This window comes from Peromyscus californicus, unplaced genomic scaffold, assembly GCF_007827085.1.
Source record: "Peromyscus californicus insignis strain IS unplaced genomic scaffold, ASM782708v3 Scaffold_11__1_contigs__length_118956290, whole genome shotgun sequence".
NCBI lineage: Eukaryota > Metazoa > Chordata > Mammalia > Rodentia > Cricetidae > Peromyscus > Peromyscus californicus.
The window spans coordinates 57520399-57542093 of NW_026294402.1; the positions used below are offsets into that span (position 1 = coordinate 57520399).

The 21695-nt window shown below is 40.4% G+C and overlaps 1 protein-coding gene across 1 annotated transcript in view; it reads right to left on the minus strand.

The window, feature by feature from the left end:
* Positions 1 to 21695, minus strand: part of Pias1 (protein inhibitor of activated STAT 1) — a 122430-nt gene that overhangs the window by 21458 nt on the left and 79277 nt on the right. Inside the window, exons 5-8 of the mRNA XM_052763382.1 lie at positions 20068 to 20158; positions 19261 to 19395; positions 13315 to 13420; positions 2698 to 2771 (exon numbers count right to left, since the gene is read on the minus strand). Of these exons, the coding sequence (XP_052619342.1) occupies positions 2698 to 2771; positions 13315 to 13420; positions 19261 to 19395; positions 20068 to 20158 (406 nt within the window). The remainder of the gene's footprint in view (positions 1 to 2697; positions 2772 to 13314; positions 13421 to 19260; positions 19396 to 20067; positions 20159 to 21695) is intronic.

Consider the following 21695-nt stretch of genomic DNA (forward strand, 5'->3'; position numbering starts at 1 on the left):
GATGACTGATATAAGGAAAAAACATTTCCTAAGTTTTTCATACTCATAAATACTCATAAAATAAATTTCTAGTTTATTTTTTCTTCTATAAACTCTAAAATATCTGCATTTGGATAGATCCATGGCACAGCTCATATCTGACTTCTCAACATTTCCGTTTCTGTTCTTAATAAATTAGAACCGACAATCCTCAAAGAGCAAAGACATTTTAATTATTTTTCTTGCCTTTAGCTAAATGGCACACAAATAACAGAAACTCATTTATTCTGAGATCTGCATATTACAAAAGGGAAACAGAAATGCACAGTAAGATGGCATATTTACATATTTCAAAGAACAAATCTCTTTTTATGATTCCATAAATGTGATATAAAGATGAGTTATCACAACTGTATTTTATTTTTGAGCAAAAACATACCTAAAATATATGGCCTTGATATTCCAGTAACTGTAGGAAGTTATTCCTTTAGCCAGATAGGAAGTCATGACTTATTGTAATTATATATTATTTATAGTAGTTTTTTTTTATAATCTGAATTTTGAAAGCAGATGCTAATTTACAATGAATTGCTAAAACTGTTGGAACTAATGAGAGAGGAGCACAGGGGGACTTGGAATAAAAATTAGAAGCTGGCTCACTAAATCAAGAAGTGTAAGAAGCAAAATGTGATCAATATTTCTAGTAACATGGGAAAGCACCTGAAGCATAGAATGCAAAATTCATTCCATAAATAAAACTGCCACCGTATACCTTGGGCTGCTTCTTTATATTAACACATTTCATGTGTCTGCTCAACATTATAAATACTACATTATTAGCGCAGCTGTAAACACTTGGTTGGGAATGCCAAGAAACAAGACTCCTCTAGTGATCTGAGTGGGAAATGAAGCTTCTGTATTTTTCTAAACTTATCATAACCTCTCAACTGGGGTTTTACAATGAAATGAAGTAGCAAGAAATGAAGCAGTTAAGTTGGGATTTGGAGAAAAAGAATGAAATATGACATTTTAAAATATTTTGTTTAAGTTATTTTTTTTCCTCTGTCTTACCTTCTACCTTCCTGGTCTTGAGCCAACTTTATGCTTCTTAAAAAAAATTGATTGTCCTTTTATTCTCCAACTATTTCCACATGTATATTTATCAATTTATAAACAACAACAACAACCCTAGGCTCCTTTTTTTTTTTAAAAAAAAAGATTTATTTATTTATTTAGTAATTATGTATACAGCATGTATGACTACAGGCCAGAAGAGGGCACCAGATCTCATTACAGGTGGTTGTGAGCCACCATGTGGTTGCTGGGAATTGAACTCAGGACCTCTGGAAGAGCAGCCAGTGCTCTCAACCGCTGAGCCATCTCTCCAGCCCCCAACCCTAAGTTCCTTTACAGCCTATGTTTAGGCTGTTATAACATTTATCTGGTTATTAAAGAACTTTTAATAATAATAACCTAGCTGGGCAGTGATGGCACACTCAGGAGGCAGAGGCAGGCAGATATCTGAGTTTGTCCTGGTCTACAAAGTGAGTTCCAGGACAGCCAGAGCTACACAGAGAAACGCTGTCTTGAAAAACAAAATGGCCTAACTAACAAAACTTTTCTTAAGGAGACGGGCTAAAGAAGATTCAGAAGGAAAGCCCTCCATAGAGCAGTTGACAGAGCCATGGCAACAGGTCTTAGTGGCTCCTGCTGTGTTTCTTCTATGGCCATGAAAGTGTGTAAGGAGTAGGGATCCCAGCTTTAGGAAACATGTAAAGGACAGAATTGAAAACTAATCATTCACCAGTGACTTTATATTCAAGTCAAGGCTTAGTAGGCAATACAAGGCTAAGAAAACTTTTACTCCTTCAAGAACACAATAACTACCAGTTAGTGGGGTCTCAATGCTGAAAGCTTGGCAAATCAGGAAACACATGTATCCTTTCATTCTTCATACATTTAAATAGTTAACTGGATTATAGAACAAGAGGTAATCAAAATGCCAGTAATTTATTACTAATTTTCACCTTCTTTCATATGAAGGCAATATTCAATTGCCATCCCTAATGCTGATGGGCCCAATAAATTAGGTATGAAATGAACTTCAACAACACTATTTTTTTGCTTATAGGTTTAATAATTTGGTAAAATCTTATGACTTGATATTTGTTTCATTCAAATGACTGTTTCTTAAACTTCCCTTTCTGGTTTATAAGTACTCTTAAGTTAATTCTATAGGTATAAGGAATGCAGTCAGGCACAACAGGATTTTCTCCTCTTTTTTTGGAAATTGAGATGGGGGTAGTTCAGCTGGCCTTGAACTCATGGTAATCCATCGAACTCAGCACCTCACCCCACCCCAAGTTCTGAGATTATAGGCATGGGTCACCAGGCTTGGTGCTCTCGTGTGTGTGTGTGTGTGTGTGTGTGTGTGTGTGTGTGTGTGTGTGTGTGTGTGTGTGTACACTTACTCCGCTCTTTTAACTGGAACCTGAAAAACAGTTGTGCAGTTATTTACTGAAGGCAGTACTTAGATGATCTACACCACGAGAGAAGCACACTTCAGAATTATTCAGCTCACAGTCCTATGCCTCAGTGTCTCTCCATTTTGATAAAGTGTAGAGCGGGTAGATTCTTGAAGTAAGCAGAATTTCTCATGTTCAGTAGAGAGAAGAAGTGTATATACTACCCTCAAGACAAGCATTAGCAAACACTTACTGGACAGAGAAGGGAAACCCGCAGGCTGGTGGTAGCTATTTCACTGTCCGGATCTGCAGTTAACTTCTCTTTAACTGAAATGCATTGAAGAGAAAACAAACAGAATAAGTTTATTAAAGATATTACCAATATAACAAATTTAAAAGGAGCTTAAAATCTAAAAGCTAAGTAACTCAAAAATAATCTACTCAATTCTCTTCTAATCAACCAACTGGAATGCTAAGAGCAGTCACACAGCTTATCCTTCAGAGGAAGCAAGGGAAGAAGAGCCTCACTCCGTAGCCTAGCTGAAGCTCCTGCAGAACACTGGCCCTGCATCATGGTCCATAGAAACGTTCAACAGCAGCTTACATGTTCAGGGATGGCTGGCCCCTTTCAGTTATTATTCTAAGACACCAGTAATTTTCTTTAAAATTATGATTAATTTGTATTCTCTTAAAGGAAAGTAATAAAGCCGGGCAGTGGTGGCACAGGTCTTTAATCCCAGCACTTGGGAGGCAGAGGCAGGTGCATCTCTGTGAGTTCTAGGCCAGCCTGGTCTACAGAGCGAGTCCCATGACCGGCTCCAAAGGTGCACAGAGAAACCCTGTCTCAAAAAACAACAACAAAAAAAAGGGGAGGGGGAGTAATAAAGATCAATGATAAACATATTATGAAAAGAAAAGGTCCAACTATTTTCTTTACCACAAAACTGAATCCTGCCGTTTACCCATTAACAACACTGTGAATCTTTAGCAAGTCAATCTGCCTCTTTCAGCTTAATGTTACTGTCAGTAAATCTGGAAGGTACACCAGATAACTTCTTAAAGTCTTTTCAGTTCAAACTTCTTACAACTTTTAAAAAGGAGCCAGCAATAATTTTACTTTTCATGGCTCTTCTTTTACTGTCCTCCAGTTTACTATAAAAGATTCTCTATATGTCCCGTGTGTGGTGGTTTGAGTGAGAACAGCCCCCACAGGTTCATACAGTTGAATGCTTAGTCACCAGGGAGTGGCACTATTTGAAAAGGATCAGGAGGTGTAGTCTTGTTGGGGGAAGTGTGTCATTGGGGGTGGGCTTTGAGGTTTCAAAAGCCCAAGCCAAGGCCATTCTCTCTTGGCCTGCGGGTCAGGATGTAGTTCTCCCTACTGCTCCAGCTTGTGCCTGCTTGCTTTCATGCTCCCTGCCATGATGATAATGGATATGCCTTTGAAGCTGTAAGCAAGTCCTAATTAAACGCTTCCTTTTGTAAGCACTGCCATGGTCATGGTGTCTCTTCACAGCAACAGAACACTTGAGATACCACGTGTAAACCCTGAGCAGCAGTTAACCTCCGAAGACAGCAGCCAACAACAGAAAACACTGAGTCAGGAAATGACCAGAGAATATATTCTGAAAGTCTTAGAAATAGGGGCCTGTAGTGGAGTGGTTGTGAGCACAACCAACCACAATTTCAGGGCTTCTGTGCAGTAATCGTGACAACACTGATGACACAGTGAAGAAAATGGAGTGGAGGAAGGACAAACTGACAAGCAAATGTCTGGGTACTGACTGCCACTAACAGAACTAAGAAGCCAGCTTTGATGAAGTACGTGATCACACACACAGTTTGGAATTTTTAGATGGCCCAAGTTTTGGACAGTCTACTAAAGTATTTCCTTACATTAGGAATCTCCACATAGAAGTACATCTGAATTACACCTGGAGCGTTCTAATTTATTAACTGACCACTACATTAGACTAGGGAAGAGGGATATGAATCAGTGGTTTAAAAAGCTCAACAGAGATTCTGATGCCAGACTAAGAAGTTATTTTGTAGACTACAAATACAAAGTTTTCGAAGTCCGACTTTCATATCCCCAAAGCCACAAAACCTCTGGATTTCAGTTTGGAAAGTAGGGCCATCAAGACACTATACTAACTAATACCAAATATAAATTAGGAATTTATGTGTTTGTCACTATTCACCCAACCTTAGCTAATCCTTTCTTATAAAATAATTTGAAAGAATACTAAATTAGTAGGGCAAAGTGACTTTGTAATCCCACAAGGATTGCTGTGAGTTCCAGGCCAGCCTGGTCTACACAGTGAACTCCAGGATAGCCTGGGCTACAGTATGAGGCTCTGTTACAAAACAAAACAAAATTCCAATTAATAGTAACAAATCCTAACTCCCTAATCCCCAGGGACAACAAATATCGGCCACAGAAAATAAACATGAAAATAGAATTCAAATATATTCCCGAGGGAGTCAGAAGAGACTGGCATGGGAGTCCATGAACTAGGTACGGTAAGAGCTGCCCTCAATGTCGGTGGGACTATTCAATTAACTGTGAAGGGAGCTGGGAAGTGGGCAGGACAGAACAGAAAAACACTGGAATTATCTTTCAGATTTTAGTATTCACACTAGCACTCCAGAAATATCCAGCCATCATCAGCCCTAGCTGGGAGTTATCTCATTGGCTGCTCTGAGCCTCTGGACCTCAGCTCAGCTGTGCTTCCCTGCTTCTCTAGTTTGCAGATGGCACGCTGTGGGACTTCTCAGCCTCTACAAACATGCAAGCCAAGTCCTCTATTAGTTCTTCTCACTAGTCTTTCTATTTTTTTCCTCCTGCTGCTTCTCACTTGCTCTAGAGGACCCTGAGTAAGACTGTCTACTCTGCATGCCTTTACCAATCGGTCCAGCTGCACTCTCCTACACTGCAATGGTATTAGTGACTGTCTGAGCTTTGTGTAAACTTGCACTTGAATGCAGCAACAGCCTTCAAATCAAAACTCAGTGGTCAGTACTTAGAAAGGCAACAAACAGAAGAAGTCCTACAGGATATACGACATTGGGCCAGTAAGTCAGAATTTTGACGTGTCAAGTCACTTTAGTAACTTTTCCCATAATCTAGTAAATGAGAATAACAGTTATCTCACAGCATTGGATTAAATGAGTTTAACCTAAGGAAAAATGTCTTAAAATACCTAATATTATATTTAATAAATGCTAGTAGTTGTTACTTAAAATGATTTGCATGTTCCTTCTCTCGGAGATAGATGTTCTAAAGTCATACTTGCAGATCTCTATTACAACCAGCAAACAGGCAGAAATCACCTTCGCTAGGACAGACCCACTCCTAGTCTTAAAATACATTTTGCAAAGAGTGAGGTAATGTAGGCTCTGCGGCAGCTATGAGCAGCTCAGCTGCTCCAGATTGAAGGTTCTCATCTACTCCATAATATATTGGTCATCTTCGCACCCACAGGATGTGTGGCAAGGTCATGGTCAACAGGGAGACCATCCGGCAGCTCCTGAAGGAGAATGGCTAGCTGACTGCTGTATTGCAGTATCAGAAAGAAGGCCGTGTGAACAAGTATGTGCAGCACCAGCATGTATGACAGAAATCTCGTTTATTAAGCACCACGGCAGATGCTGACACAACCAGTCTTACAAAGGCAGTGGAATAATCTTCCAGGAGGCTGTAGTTAGAAGGAGTGACAAAATGGAACTCATCTCCTGAGAAACAGAAAACACTGTTACCAACTGAGCTATTCTGAACATGGGTAAAAAGTCTGTGACTCTTTTAAACTATGAAGAAAACTACTAACTTGACTATATTCTTAATGTAAATTTGTTAGTAATAAAGCCTACCCCACAATTAGGGACTGAACCCAGGGTCTTGTGCCTGCTAAGCAAGCAAGAGGTCTCCGATGGAGCTGGAAGCCCAGGCCTGCCCTGTTAAAGATACTTTCAAAGATCTGACTAGGGTCTTGACTGGACTGGATCTCTTGATGATGAATCTAGGGAACTGGCATGCAGTCAGGCTGTCTTCTGCTTTGACACAGTCTCTCTCCATCTAACTCAAGTCTTCAGTTGGGTTTCTCATAGTTTCCAGCATCTACACCTTGCACATCTTTGTGCCACATGTCTCTAAGGATGTATAACTGTCTGAATTTCAACATTTTCCAGGTATGCATTAATAATAAATACAATTCAGTTACATGTATTTATCATGAATTCTCCAACTCATGACTCATGTATTTATTCTAGCCGCTTCTTTAGAGATTTTTTTTGGTTTTTTTCTGTGTAAATAATCTGCAAATAAAGATAATAATTATTTCTGACACCCTAATCTTTATGTTTCCTTTCCTTGTTGGTGCTGGCTAGGACCTCAGGGCAATGGTAGGCGCCAACACTCAACAACTTTATTCATAGTTTTAGAAGATTCAAGTTTTTACCATTAACTAGGATACTAACTCAAGTTTTTTTGTAAATGTTTGTAACATTGAGGCAGTTTCCATCTTGTTTCATTAACATTTTGCTCAGAGTTTTTATCAGGAATAGATGTTAAATTTAGCCAACTGTCTCTTTTTCATCTAGAGAAGTAGTAATTAAAAAGTGAATTATAGATTAACTTTCCAATGCTCAGTCAACTTCCTGGAATACCATTTTCCATAAGGGACTTATAATAATCAAAATAACAGAAAAAGAAAAAGGGGGGAGACTCTTGTTTTCAAGGCTTGCTAAGAGGCCACAGTAACTGAGAATGCGGCCAAAGGAAGAGTCCAGAAATAGATTCACATACCTATGGTCAATCAGTTTTTGACAAAAAGCCAAAGAAATGAAATGAGGGAAAAATATTCCTTTAAAGCAACACTGCTGGAACAGTTGGACACCTCGGAGGCAGGAAAAGCAAACCTTTGCACCCTGCTAATAACTAATGCCCTGTGATCTGTAGGAGGTCCTCTAGAGGTGGTTTTCTTGTGTTACTATGAGCTGCAGGGGTAAGAGCACTTTATGACTAAAGTTAGAACTAGTCAGGTATAAATGCCATCTTGCTATTGAATCCATGTTTGTTTTGTTTTTAGAGATAGGGTTTCACCGTGTAACCCTGGCTATCCTGGAGCTCACTCTGTAGACCAGGCTAGCTTCAAACTCAAGAGATCTACCTGCCTCTGCCTCCAAAGTACTGAGCTTAAAGGTGTGTACCACCAATGCCCAGTTGAATCCCTATTCTTATGAGCTACTAGTGTTAGCAACATGAGCCTGTATTAAATAAATTGAAATATAATTTAATTTAAAATTCAGCACCTTGGTTGACACATTGTAAGTGTTCAATAGCCATGTTGCTGGTGACTACCACATAACTGTATGATTGTTTCAGACTGCCCTACTAGATGGTGCTGTTCTGGGTTATAATTATAAGATTTCTCTCCCTCAATATCAGACTATTTTAATTCAATCTTTTAGAATTTTAAGGGTGAAAACAACTAAACACACTAAGCTCAACAGAGGAAACAAAAGGCTTTGAAGCCTGACTTCACTCTATTTCTTTTCATCAGTTAACACCAATCACTGAGTATAGAAGTACACGCATGCGGGAAGCTGTGGCAGCAAGACCACAAACAAGAATAACTCAACAAAATGTCAGAGTTTACTATGTGTCAAGGGACTGTGTGAGGCACTGAGAACTCCAAGAAGAACGATGTGAGAGCCAGCAGGAGAGGATGCTCAGTGGGGTCCTCTCCAGATGATAGGAGCCAAGAGACTCTGGAGGTGCTGGGAAACAAAGGACCATTGGAGTGAGGCAGTAGGAGCAGCTAGAAGCATAGAGAACACTCGGTGGGGGAAGAGACGGAGAGTATATGATGTGTCTTTACGAAGTAAAGTATGGGAAGAGTAAAAGAGAGATCTGGGGAAGTACTAAGAATGTCACATCCGTGGTTGTGTGTCACACAAATGAAGCTGGAGATTTCATTCCACTGGTGTCAGGAGTTCAGGGCATCAAAGAATGGTAAGATCAGATGTGTGCCAATAAGTTAGGCAGCTACCAGGGAAGAGACAAGAAAAGCCAAGAAAGGGTGGAATACATCATTTAGGACAAAGCTTCTAAAGATAAAGACAAGATACAAGGATTTGAACGAGGGCAATGGCAGAAGACAGATTTGAGAAAGGGTTAGTTGGCAGTTGACAAAGCACGGATGAGCTTCAAATTCTTGCTTCTGATGAAGTAGAGCAATGTTTAGGAGAAGGCAGTCAGCTTATGCAATCTCAAATTGGAGTAGAGAATTGAATGAAGATTTGGGAGTTAGGACTAGTTTAAGCAGTAACAGTGGACGTGAAAAGCAGAACAAGCATGGAATTACAGGGAACATTAACAATATACTCCCACCTGCACCCCCAGGGTCTCACTACATAGCCCTGGCTGGCCTCTTAACTTACAGTCTCCCTCTCCCTCCCCGTGCTGAGATTAAGGGCCACTATGCCCAGTATTAGGATGCTTCTCTCTGAGTCCCCTGAAGGAAGGGGTTGAGGTCAGAAGAGGGAGGGGACAATTTCAAGGAGAACGAGGTTGGTATCCAATGCAGCAAAGCATCTAAGAGTTTGGACAGAGTGAGCAGTGAGAGCACCACTTCAGTCACTGCCTGAGCACATTCGGGGGAACTAGAGGCTCAGACTATGTGAGCGGCACAGAGGAGGTACACAGAGCAATGCAGACCGCCTTTGTTGAGAGAAATAGGACAAAGAAGCAGCAGGGTGGCTGTGTTTTGTTTGTTTTTGTTTTTGAGACAAGGTCTCACTGTCTAGCCCTGGCTGGCCTGCAAGATCAGGCTGGTCTGGAACTCAGAGATGTCTGCCTTTGCCTCCCAAGTGCTGGGATTAAAGGCGTGTGCTATCACTACCCAGCAAGATGCAGAGTTAAGATATGAAGGAGACTTAACAGGAGAGCTGTCAGGAACACCTGAGGAGACCAGAGGAACTAGCAATGTGAGTGAAGGTCCAGTGAGGTGTCAGGTGTGTATCGCTGTTTCTGAGCACTGTCACCTTCCATGCACTGTCACCTCAAACACCACAGGTCTAAAAGTGCAGGCAGCTCCTTCACAATCTCCTCTTTAAAATTTCATTTGCCAGTTCAGAAAATAGCATTAATGTGGAATAGAGTGCTTAAGAATGCAGGCCAGTGTGGTATTCAGTGAGTTAAGAGGCTTGCTGCACAAACTGACCCCCTGGAACATATGCAAAGGTGGAAGAAAGGACTCCAAAGTTGTCCTCTGGCTTCCACCCTCAACACTCTCTTTCTCTCTCTCTCTCTCTCTCTCTCTCTCTCTCTCTCTCTCTCTCTCTCTCTCTCTCACACACACACACACACACACACACACACACACACACACACACAAACTTCTTTTTGTTTTTTAAGTGAAAGGTCCCTAACTGGCTCCAGAGCATCAGACTTTCCCCCCTTGCTCATCCCCCAGCTGATGATCAGATGGTTCAAAACTGATTGTGTCATTCCTCTGGTTAAGAATCCTTTTAAGGCTTTCTACCACCTACCTTTACAGCACCTATGAATTCACACAGTCCCCCCCATCCCACCCCGGCTAGTCTCAACCTTTTCAATATTGTAGTTTCCCTGGTCTTTTCACTGGGCACACTCCCTTCCTATCGTGGGGGTCACAGACACAGGACCTGAATGCTCCAGGGTGTCTCTTCAGAGTTCCCTGCCTTCCTTCCTCAAGGCACATGTCACAACTATAACTTACTAATAACAACTTGGTCTGTCTTTCCCATCAGACTGTAAACTTTCAGGAGAGACAGAGAAGGGGAGGTCTTGTGTAATGCTGTGCTCTGCTGTTCCTAGAACACAGCAGACTCTGCATTTAATTTCTTGAATGAAAATACAGAACTCACTTCATCTTACCTTGATGTTTTGGTTGTGAACCTAGCCTTTACTGGCTGAACCATCTCTCCAGCCCACAGAATGCATTTTCTCAATGAAAACTCTAAATTTTAAATACTATCAACCTTATTCTAGGAACATGATCATACATGGACTTGACTAATACAACTGTCAGCAGACCTTCCTTACAAGGTTAAGAATCACTTATAATTAGTGCAATTGTAAGCAAGTTCATGCTTCAAAAATTCCAAGAAAGCCTGGCGGTGGTGGAACCTGCCTTTTATCCTAGCACTTGGGAGGCAGAGGCAAGTGGATCTCTGTGAGTTTAAGGCCAGCTTCGTCTACTGATCAAGTTCCATGACAGCAAGGACTGTTACACAGAGAAACTCTGCCCCGAAAAACAAAAAACAAACAAACAAATCCTAAGTACATTTTCTCGTAACTTAAACAATTTATTTTTATAAATATAAGCATATTTTATAAGATATAAAATATTTTAATTACATTACTTTTGGGGAAAGTTATTTCTTTATAGGTAACACAGAGGTGAATGCCTTTAGTTAACTGCAATGTATTTCTTACTGGTAAAATCCAATTACTGTTCCATTTGTTCACCTGGCCAACAAGTAAGATAAAACAGGACTGCCCTAGAACTCACTCAGACTAGCAGGGCATAAAGATGCAAAGGAACTAGCTTTGGAATTCAGCAGTTTTGTTGCCTAACAGCAGCTGGATGGGGTTCCTAGAAACGCCAAGCCACGCACCTCCACTCCCACATGACCTTTAGGTGGCACTCTAGCTGCAAGTGCAGAAGAAATAAAGACCTGTGCAACAGCCCACTTTGTTGTTACATCCAAGAGCTTCACCTTCCTTCTTCCATGGTATCTCTGTCTTTTCCACCACCGTTTACCACATAATTCCATAATGCTTTCTGACTAGCTGAAATCTATCAGTGCAAGGCAAGAAGTCAGCCCGGAATGACTGCAGCTAAGCTGTAAAAAAAGAAAAATGCTTCTCTTGTACATTACTTCCAAGTAGATGTCTATCCTCTCTTCTCTGTCAGGATCCCCACTATTTTCTTGTCTCTGACTCATGGAGCCTCCATTCCCCTAGATGCACAAACAGTGCTTTCATTTTAGCTCCTCTTCTGACTCTCCATTTAAATGATCCTCCTGCCTCAGCCTGCTGAGTAGCTGGGGATAGGTGTGTACCACCATGCCTAGCTATTTGCATTTCCAAAAGGATCCTTTTAGTACAGGGAAAAAAATCTCGAGTGAACTACTGCAGGTGCTCAGCTCATCAGGGGTGCTGGGATCTGTCATTCTGCTACAGAAACAGGGTAGAGAAAGGATACAAGCTGTGCTCCATAGGAGCTGCAAGGAAGCTGGCCTTAGCATCTTACTTCTTCTCACCAGAACGCTAACGACAAATCCGAGAATGGGCTGCTATTGTTAACTCATTTTAAGAGCTTCAAGTGCAGGGTGTGGTGGCCCATGCCTATGATCCCAGCACTGAAGCAGGAAGACCACAGGTTTGAAGGCAGCCTAAGCTACAGAGTCAAGGACAGCTGTCACATTCTTGCACATAATGTGCGGCTTCCTAAGCACCGAACCCCACTTTTAATTCTCCTACAAAGAACCCACAGCTCCTGAAAGGAGAATTAAGAACTTAGACAGCCTCTCTAGAAAAGCTAATGATGCTCAAGACTTGAGACACAAGTCTATTTTTCAGACCTTACTTAATTTCAGGTTTGGTTTTTTTTTTTTTTTTTTTTTTTTTTTTTGGTTTTTTGAGACAGGGTTTCTCCGTGTAGCTTTGCGCCTTTCCTGGAACTCACTTGGTAGCCCAGGCTGGCCTCGAAATCACAGAGATCCGCCTGGCTCTGGGCGTGCGCCACCACCGCCCGGCTAATTTCAGTTTTAACATATCAAAACAAAACATCCAAGGGGAAGGTGTGTGTGTGTGTGTGTGTGTGTGTGTGTGTGTGTGTGTGTGTGTGTGTGATTGTATGCATGGATAAAAGTCTCAAAAAATATTTTTTAAAAATCACACGTTAAGCTGGGTGGTGGTGGCGTACGCCTTTAATCCCAGCACTCGGGAGGCAGAGGCCGGCGGATCTCTGTGAGTTCGAGGCCAGCCTGGGCTACCAAGTGAGTTCCAGGAAAGGCGCAAAGCTACACAGAGAAACCCTGTCTCGAAAAACCAAAAAAAAAAAAAAAAAAAAAAAAAAAAATCACACGTTAAAAACCTATCGTAAATAGACAAGAAATTCAGAAATGTATCCAAGGTCACACACGTCCTTCTACCATCCCACTGACTTCTTTTGTTTTGGGAAAGCAAGCAGACAGCCTCATGTAACTGTGTGTATTTCTCCTGGATCTAAAACAGTCTTTTTTAAAAACAAAAAACAATTTATTTATTACATATACAGTGTTCTGCCTGCATGTATGCCTGAGGGCCAGAAGAGGGCACCAGATCTCAATACAGATGGTTGTGAGTGACCATGTGGTTGCTAGGAATAAAACTCAGGACCTCTGGAAGAGCAGCCAGTGCTCTTAACCTCTGAGCTATCTCTCCAGCCCTAAAACATTCTTGAGAACAAAAATAATGTTCTTGAAATTCATGCCAAGATTTCCTTTCTATCTCCTAAAATTTCTTAAACACTGGTTTTATGAAGTTGTAATAAAACATTGCACTCAGGAAGTAACTTTACAAAGTAAATATTAAGATCTGTAAAACACAGATCATCAAATATAGCTTCATGACAAAGACATTAAAACTACCTTTGGATCTTAATTTACAAGCTCACAATACTAGGTTCTTGGAGTTTTTAATCCTCTACAATAGGTTCTGGTTAAAAAAGAAAACAAAAAAGAAAAAAGAAACACTAAAATCTGAGTTGAGAAAAAAACACTACTCTAACCTTAACAAGATAGTTTAGCTGCATATATGAAGTAAGTTTATCATACGTACTTAAAGCTCTAGAATGATCCGGATTCCTTATTCCCTTTGCTCGTAACCTCTGAAGAAGAACTGTTGAGGACAACTGTTTTACAAGATATACTGCCATGGAATAGGTCTGGAAAAAAAAAAGATGTAGAAAACGAATGACATATTTAAGTAAACAGCACATCTATTTAACCCCACAGTGACAGGGAAAAAAACTAACACTTCTTGCAGCGTCTGCTGTGTGACAAGCACTGTCTTAGGTGTTTCAATGATGCCTGATTGATACACTGCTGAGGTGGTTAAAAACCTATCTTGTGTGTGTGTGAGTGTGTGTGTGTGTGTGTGTGTGTGTGTGTGTGTGTGTGTGTGTGTGTATGAGCAAACTGAGGTAAAGAGGTAAAGAAACTGCCCTAACTTGTTGCATGCAAGCATTAAGCTGAGACCTTCAACCTACCTACAGCACTGAATGTCTGAAGTTAACAGATTTAAGGTTCTTCACAGAAGAATACTATTAAGGCTAAGTATGAACTAAGGCTATTAAGATGTTGAAGGTATCATAAACTGTATTTAGTAGGTAACACATATTCTAAAATATTCTAAAATATTAAACATTACCAATAAGATGGTTTCTAGTCTACTTATTTAGTACCTCACTATGCCTGGGTTAACACTAGATCCTAAAGACACTTGACTTAGGCCAGCTGCCCCAAGAAGCGCTGCGTGAAGATGACCAGGATACCCAATGCCCACAGGGACCACCTGAGAAGAAACAGGTAGGAAGCAAGCTGAGTGAAGGGTATTGGGAAGAGGAAGACTTGAAGGGACAAAAGAGAAAGGTCAGAATGAGAAGGACCTTTTTCTGTTTTGTGCTGGGATCAAGTATATCAAGACATATGAAAAGAACTGAGAAAACAGAGTTTTCAAGGCACTCCTGATACATACTACAGACCTCATTTCAACTCTGCCTGCAGCCTATAGAGGGAAACAGGTACGGCTGTATCTTGAAAGGGTGATGAAACTGAGTGAGGCACAGATTATATAATATGCTTATGATCATGTAACTGCTTGGACGGCTTAGGCAGTAGAAACCAAGAAGAAAGGGCAAGGACTCCAGGAGGCAGTGAGCAAGGATCGTGCAGTTCCACTAATTCTTGCTTCTGCACACCAGAGTTTATTAGAACCTCTTAGCCTAGTCCCACAAACATTCTAATCCATCCATCCATCCATCCATCCATCCATCCATCCACCCATCCCACCCAACCATCTATCCATCCCACCCAACCACTCATCCCCTCCAAACATCCATCCACCCAGCCCACTAACCATCTACCCATCCACCCCACCCATCCACCCCATCCATCCATTCATCTACCCATCCATCCATCCATCCATCCATCCATCCATCCATCCATCCATCCCATCCACCCATCTATCCATCCTGCAGTGTTAGGAACTGAAGCAAGGGCCTCACACATGTTAAGAAGGCACTCCACCACTGAGCTATTTTCCCAGCCTTAGTTTTACATTTTTAAATATGTATCTGCCTCTTAGCAACAAGAGCACACATCCTACAGAACCCTCTGAAGGGTTACATTTCCTGTGAAGTTGAGAAACCTATCTGTGTTCACATGCTGCACATTTTCTGGAAAAAAAAAATGAAGTAGAAAACAGCAAATTTACTTATTAGTACATTTCATAGTGTTTTAACGAAAAAACAAGTAACTTTACAATGTCCCTACATTTTAAAGCATGTAACTTACTAATCTAATATAGAAGTGATAAGTGTCTTTTAGGAGGAAACCCAAGCCCTGTTCACCATCACTCCTTAATTGCTTAATGTTTCAGGTCAAACAGAAACTTGAGAGATACTAATCAACAATGAGATTCTGGACTGACAGCTTCAATGTTCAAACTTGGAAATACCCCAGGGCTTTCTATTAGTATTTATGATGAGATCAAGTTAAAAAAAAAAATCCAAGTTCAGCGAAAAGGTATGTGTGCTCGAGTTGAAACACGTAACCAGAGAAGAAAACAAAAGCTGCAAGAACGCCAGGAATGAAATTCCACTTGTCCCAGTGTCACAAGGAGACATCATACACAAAGATCCTCAAAACAACAGTGGCTAAGCAGACAGTGCTGCTGCTGGCCCCTCAAGGGCCAACTCTTTATACACATCATCTCACATTGTTAATTTTGTCTGTATTTCCCAGAAGTGCTTAAGTTCATAAGATATTTCTCCATAATCAAAACATCTAGTCCTTCTGTCCCCCATTACAGTGGTGTCCAAATGATTCCTCCATCCACAGGAAAAGTTTAATAAATGCTAAATCAAGTAAAAAGCCATAGAGTAGAACAAGAAGTTACAATATGCTTCTCTCCTTTAGGGACTGTGTGGAGTTTATTTATTTTTTTTAAAGACAAACTTCTGCCTCCTTTTTGCCTCCTCTTCTCTGTTTGCTTTTGTTATTAGACAGGGCCTCATGTATCCCAGGATGGTCTTACACTTTTTATGGAGCCCAAGATGACAGATTTCTGATCCTCCTGTTTTTACCTTCTGACTACTGGAGCATAGGCACATGTCACCATCTCCAGTTTATGGAGTGCTTGGGATAATGGGCTTCATGGTAGGTAAGTATTTTACCAACTGAATTATATTCCCAAACCCCCCAATCTGTTTCTAATAAAGAAATTCAGCAAAAGAGGAATATTGTAAAGACATCATTAATGTAATTAAGTTCTAAACTAATAGTGGGGCTGGGCATGATGGCACATTCTTTTAATTCTAGCACTAAGGAAGCAGAGGCAGGTGGATCTCTGTGAGTTCCAAGCCAGTCTGATCTAAATGAGTTCTAGGCCAGCTAAAACTACATAGTGAGATCCTGCCTAAAAACAAAACAACCAAGCAAGCAAACCAAAAACCTTCATGGTAGGACTCAGAAGTTACGAGCACTTGAGGACCTGAGTTTTCGGGTTTTCTTACAAAGGCTTGTAACTAGTGGTGGATACAGGAGACTGCTGGGTGTGTGTGCTGGCTTCTAGCCTAGGTCTGGCTACCTTGCCTCAGAGGTGCATCAAAGAGAGACAGAGGAGGCCACTGATGCCCTCTCCGGCTTCTGTGTGTACACACATACACATACCATTTAAATACTAAATATCATAATAGTATTTTCCTTAACAAAGGAACAATAAAGATGTTTAGTAGCACCTATGTTAAATTTAAAAAGTTCCAGCTAACAGAAGAAATAAATGAGGCATATGTATGTATTTGTGTAAATGATAATCTCAAGCTAAACCCTTCCTGGAAATACTAAAAAAAAAAAAATCAACTAAAAAAACCAATATATGAACTTAAGTAGGAAACATCCACAAACAAATAGTTTCTGAATAAGCCAGTAATAAACCCTAGAAAATCTAACAAGAACAAAAGATACACTTAAAAATAGCAACAATAAAATCAACACAGGAATTAAAAAGGACTTACAGAGACAGATACTAAACCTATTCAACTACTGAGGAGCATCAAGGAGAATATGAGTGAATAGAGAAACACGGTTCCTGGAGTTGATAACACTATTACCATTAAAAACCCCTCCCAGTCCCCTAATTTCCACCTGTGACACTGAAGAACTCTTCCTCAGAGTCTGAGAGTGAGTGAGGCAGAGTGAGGAAGGAGAGGAAGGCACATGGTTAAGTAATTCCACACAGTTCATGTGGTAGAATAAATGTGGAGAGAAGGTTCACCATGTCTCATGCTAATAACTTTGCCAACTCTCCTGCAAGTCCTTCTTTGTGATTTCTCTCTTAGCTTAATTCATATTTCCTACTTGACAGAGAAATCACCCAAACAGAATGTAACTCTCCAATCATTTCACTGTCCCAGTAAAGAAGCTGTCCTTCCTGCCTACCATGAGCTCCTTGGCGGATGCAATTCACTGCTGATCATCCCTCCTTCCTGTACGTCTTTCACTCTCTAAAAGATCCCCACCATCATCCAGACGCATTTAAAACTCTCCCATTAAGACAAAGAACTTTCAATCTCACATCCTTCCAGCTCATCTCTGTCTCTCTCCTAACTGACAGGCTTGTAATCCATCATCTCTACAGCTCACCTATCACAACTGAACATCCCAATCTTCTATCAAAACCTCTCCTGCTAATGTCACCTGTGTGTTCTCAAGTCAGCTATTTTGTGTCCATAAGTTCATTTGTGTGTGCACATAAAGGCCAAATATTGACACTGGGTGTCATTCCTTAATCACTCTAGGCTAAGGCTCCCATGAACACTCCTGTAATAGTTGGCTACTAAGATGTGACTGCTGTATGATTTTGTCATCTACCCCAACTACTTAACCACTCTAAGGAGTAAGCCTGTTCTAAAAGAAACATGTAAACTTTCTGCTTAAAAAAAGAAACCGCTTACCTTTGACATTTCCTACCAAGCCCTGCATGGTTGAGCCCAGTCTTACTTTCCAGAAAGGTGCCTGCTGCTCTTTCCGCTCACTGCACTTCAGTGCCAGTAAAGCCCTTTCAGTTGCCTGGGAAAGTGGAGGCTAACCCTTGCCACTGGGCTGCTGTGTTTCCTCTCCACTTTTCCCGACTCCCACCCTTCTCCTAGCTCCTCTCTCTCAAGTCACTGCTCCCTCAGGGAAGCCCTTCCCTGACCTCTCTTCACTTTCAAGTCCTTGACTACACTAAGATCCCAGTCACTGCTCCTTTACAGCACTTAAACAGAAGGACAGTTCTTGGAGTGCATGTGTGAAGGCCCCAGAGAAACAAGGATTTGTTCTCCCAAAAGTAGTATTATGCAGTCATATGACACACAGTCAATAAATCTTAACTCATGCATAGAGGGGTTTACATTAAAAAGCTACAATAATTTTTAAACAAAATTTTAAAAGACTAACCTAGAAAATGAAAGCTAGACTAAGAAACAGTATAGACAAAATTCAGAAACAGGAACAGAATATAAAAATTATGTATGTAACAACGGTGGCTTCAGAACTACCATTTACTTAGAACTGGGTTGACTAGTGAAAATAATTTTCTCATACAACATATGAATTCAAGATGGATTAAATATTTAAAGATAAAACAAGAAACCCTTGTACTCTAGTAGTCTAGCTTATTAACATCAGCTTGGCAAGCATACGTAGACAGAGCATGATGGTAAGGGGAAAAGACTATAAGTCAAAAAGCTGGTTAACATTTGGTGCTACAAAAATGTAAATCTACAAATAAATAACCGGATGGGTAGAAAGCTAACAAACTAGAGACAAATATTTACAAGATGTATCAAAGGGTGAATTCTCAACATAGTAAACCTAGTAAGATAACTAAGAAAAGAACAAAAGAGAAATGGACATGGATGCAAATTTAAAATGTAAATAGTTATAAACACAAAATATGTTCACTTTTACTAAAAACAAAAGGGGTACTAAATGCTAACATTTACTTAAAGGTAAAAAATTTTTAAATGATAATACTGTTTGCAAGCAAGCAAATAAACACCATACATCAGAGAACACATTTGTACATCTTTGGGGAAAGCCATCTGTCAATGTAAACAAAACTTCTCAAAATTCTTCATGCTCTTTGGCTCTGAGAATTTACTGTAAGGAAATCATCCTGCATGTATGCAAAGCCACAGCTGTCAGGACAGTACTCAGAGCTAAGTACTCAGCACCAGAGACTAGGCTAAGCAGTGGCATATTCTTACCACCGTATGGTATAGCCAATTAAAATGCAGCAGCAGAATATGTAATGACACAGGAAGAAGTTTATGATAAACTATAGAGTTAAAAACCAATGGAGACTACATGAACCTGTTTCTAGTAGGAATAGGCTAAAACTTCACTGTGAGACAAAAATCCTTTTCTACTCCTTTACAGTATAACTCACACGTTATAGGCAGCCATGGTAATTAACCCTTCCTCATGACAGGAAAACAGCTACAAACAGAAGCTTACTTACTCTTCCAATTTCTGCAGTCCAAGAAACAACAATGGTATTTGGTACTGTCGTAGACAATCGGACAAGTGAGGTGATATTAATTGGTCGGCTAGGTCGCTTTGGTTCCACACCGTTTTTAGTAGGTGGAAGGTAACCCTAAGAAAGAAATATAATTTATTTCTACTATTTCCACAATTGTTTCAATTGCTTAAAAAAACAAAAAACAAAAAAACCCTACAAAGTACGGGCTAGAAAATACCAATGTTTTCATTAAAAAGTAGGGAAGCAAACATTTATAAGTTACCTAGGCAATGATCTCTCTAAACAACCTAACATTCTCATTTTAGCTAGCCTGAGGAAAAATGTGATAGAAACTCCAAGTCTCTTAAATCTAAGAATCAGAATGAGTTCATAATGGCTTAAAGAGGTATACAAGGAGCATTTCTGACGGAAACAAACACAGCTCCATCTAAGGCACAGCAGCATTCTGAAGGCCACTCACTGCAGGAATACAGCTGAGATTCTGTTTCCCGAAAACCAGCACAACACTGATGCTACCATGGGCAATGCTACAAGTCTCTATCCATGGCTCATGTCACAGCTGCTAACTGAAGTTTGCAAGTCTCACCTAGTCATATGAATACACAGTAAAATGTCCCCTTCCTGTGGTAGTGGGACTGAACCCAGGGTCTTCTCGATATTAAGCAAGCACTCTAACACTGAGCACTGTCCTGTTTCTTAATGTAAAATTGTAATTAAAAACATCTAAGATGACTTATGTAATAGTCACACACGTAATGTAGTTCAAAACTTGTTTTTAGAACTTACTGGAAGGCTGCAAGGTTTTGTATTCACTTTCACACAAAGGTTGGGTGGGAAGTGATCTTCTTGTGGACAACTGGTTTCTGATAAACAAAACCTAAATGGCAAAGGTCAAGTTTAATTTCCTTTATTAAAAGATAACCTCTAACATTTTTATTTGATAGCTAACTTGAAAGATGATCAATTTTAAAACAGAAAAAGAATAAAAACAGTATATTCTATATAAAGAGTAAACACAGGCAAACAGGTTTAAAACACAGCTGATCTTTGAACAGAGGTCTGAATTATATAGGTCCAAATATGCGTGTGCATAAATCTGTGATATCTTAAACAGACTAGAAGAAAAATCAGTTAGCCTAGATGTTGAAAAACATTAAGAATTAAGACAGCCTATAAATGCATAAAATATATGTGGGACAGTGTTCCAAGTTACTACAAAATACATATAAATCTACTACTTAAATGTTAAGGTGCATCAAACTTATGCACCCAGACCAACCACACGTGGTGCCATTCTCAATCAAGGGAAAACAAACACAAAGCTGGACAACTGTACAAGACAGCAGTCCACACTATGCACTGGAGGGCCACCCCAGATGCCTCCTGTCAGTAGTGTCTGCAAACAGAATGAGAACAAGAGTTCCAAAACTGCCTCCTGTTTCTAAAGCCGAGAGGACCCGCTTCTACTGCCCGGGCTCAGTCATCTCTTTGAGCAGTCCTTCAATCCCACAGACAGTCACAGTAAAAATGGCCTGACATGGTTCTTGCTCGTTTTCACCAAATACAGCACATACAGAGCATGGACTAATTGGCTGTCTAGGTTATCAGTCAACTATTCACAATTAGGTTTGGGAGAGACTCCAAAGTTACATGTGGATAGGCAGAGTGACCACACCTTCAATCTTAGCACTCAGGAAGCAGAAGCAGGAGGATCTCTGTGAGTTCCAGCTAGACAGGGCTATGTGGCAACATCCTCTCTTAAACAACCAAAAAGGTTACATGTGGATTTAGGACAAGGGGTGAGAGTTTGCATCCTTAACTCCTTATACCTCACCTAAGTTGCTTAAGGTCAGCAATAAACAGTTCCATCGAGTATCTGGATTAGCAGTTAAAACTACCAACTTGCAGTAGTGCTCATGATGACTTTAGAATTATCTAACTATCTTCTGAGGAACAGTAACTTCCTCAGTATTAGTAGGTGTTAAAAATCAATTTTTTCAGCCGGGCGGTGGTGGCGCACGCCTTTAATCCCAGCACTCGGGAGGCAGAGGCAGGCGGATCTCTGTGAGTTCGAGGCCAGCCTGGTCTCCAAAGCGAGTTCCAGGAAAGGCGCAAAGCTACACAGAGAAACCCTGTCTCGAAAAACCAAAAAAAAAAAAAAAATCAATTTTTTCAACTTTTATTTTTCTTTTGAAATTATATCATGTCTTTCTTCCTTGTCCTCACCACCCCTATCCTTGCTCTCTTTTAAATTCATAGCCTCCCTCTCTCTTCAATTGTGTGTATGTGTGTTTCTAAATATATGAATATGGTATGGTCATCCATAAAGCGTTAGTTGTATGTGTGTGTCTTCAACCTGACCACAGGCTAAAGACTATTTTTTCCTGTTCTCAATGTTCCTTAGTTGCTTGAGG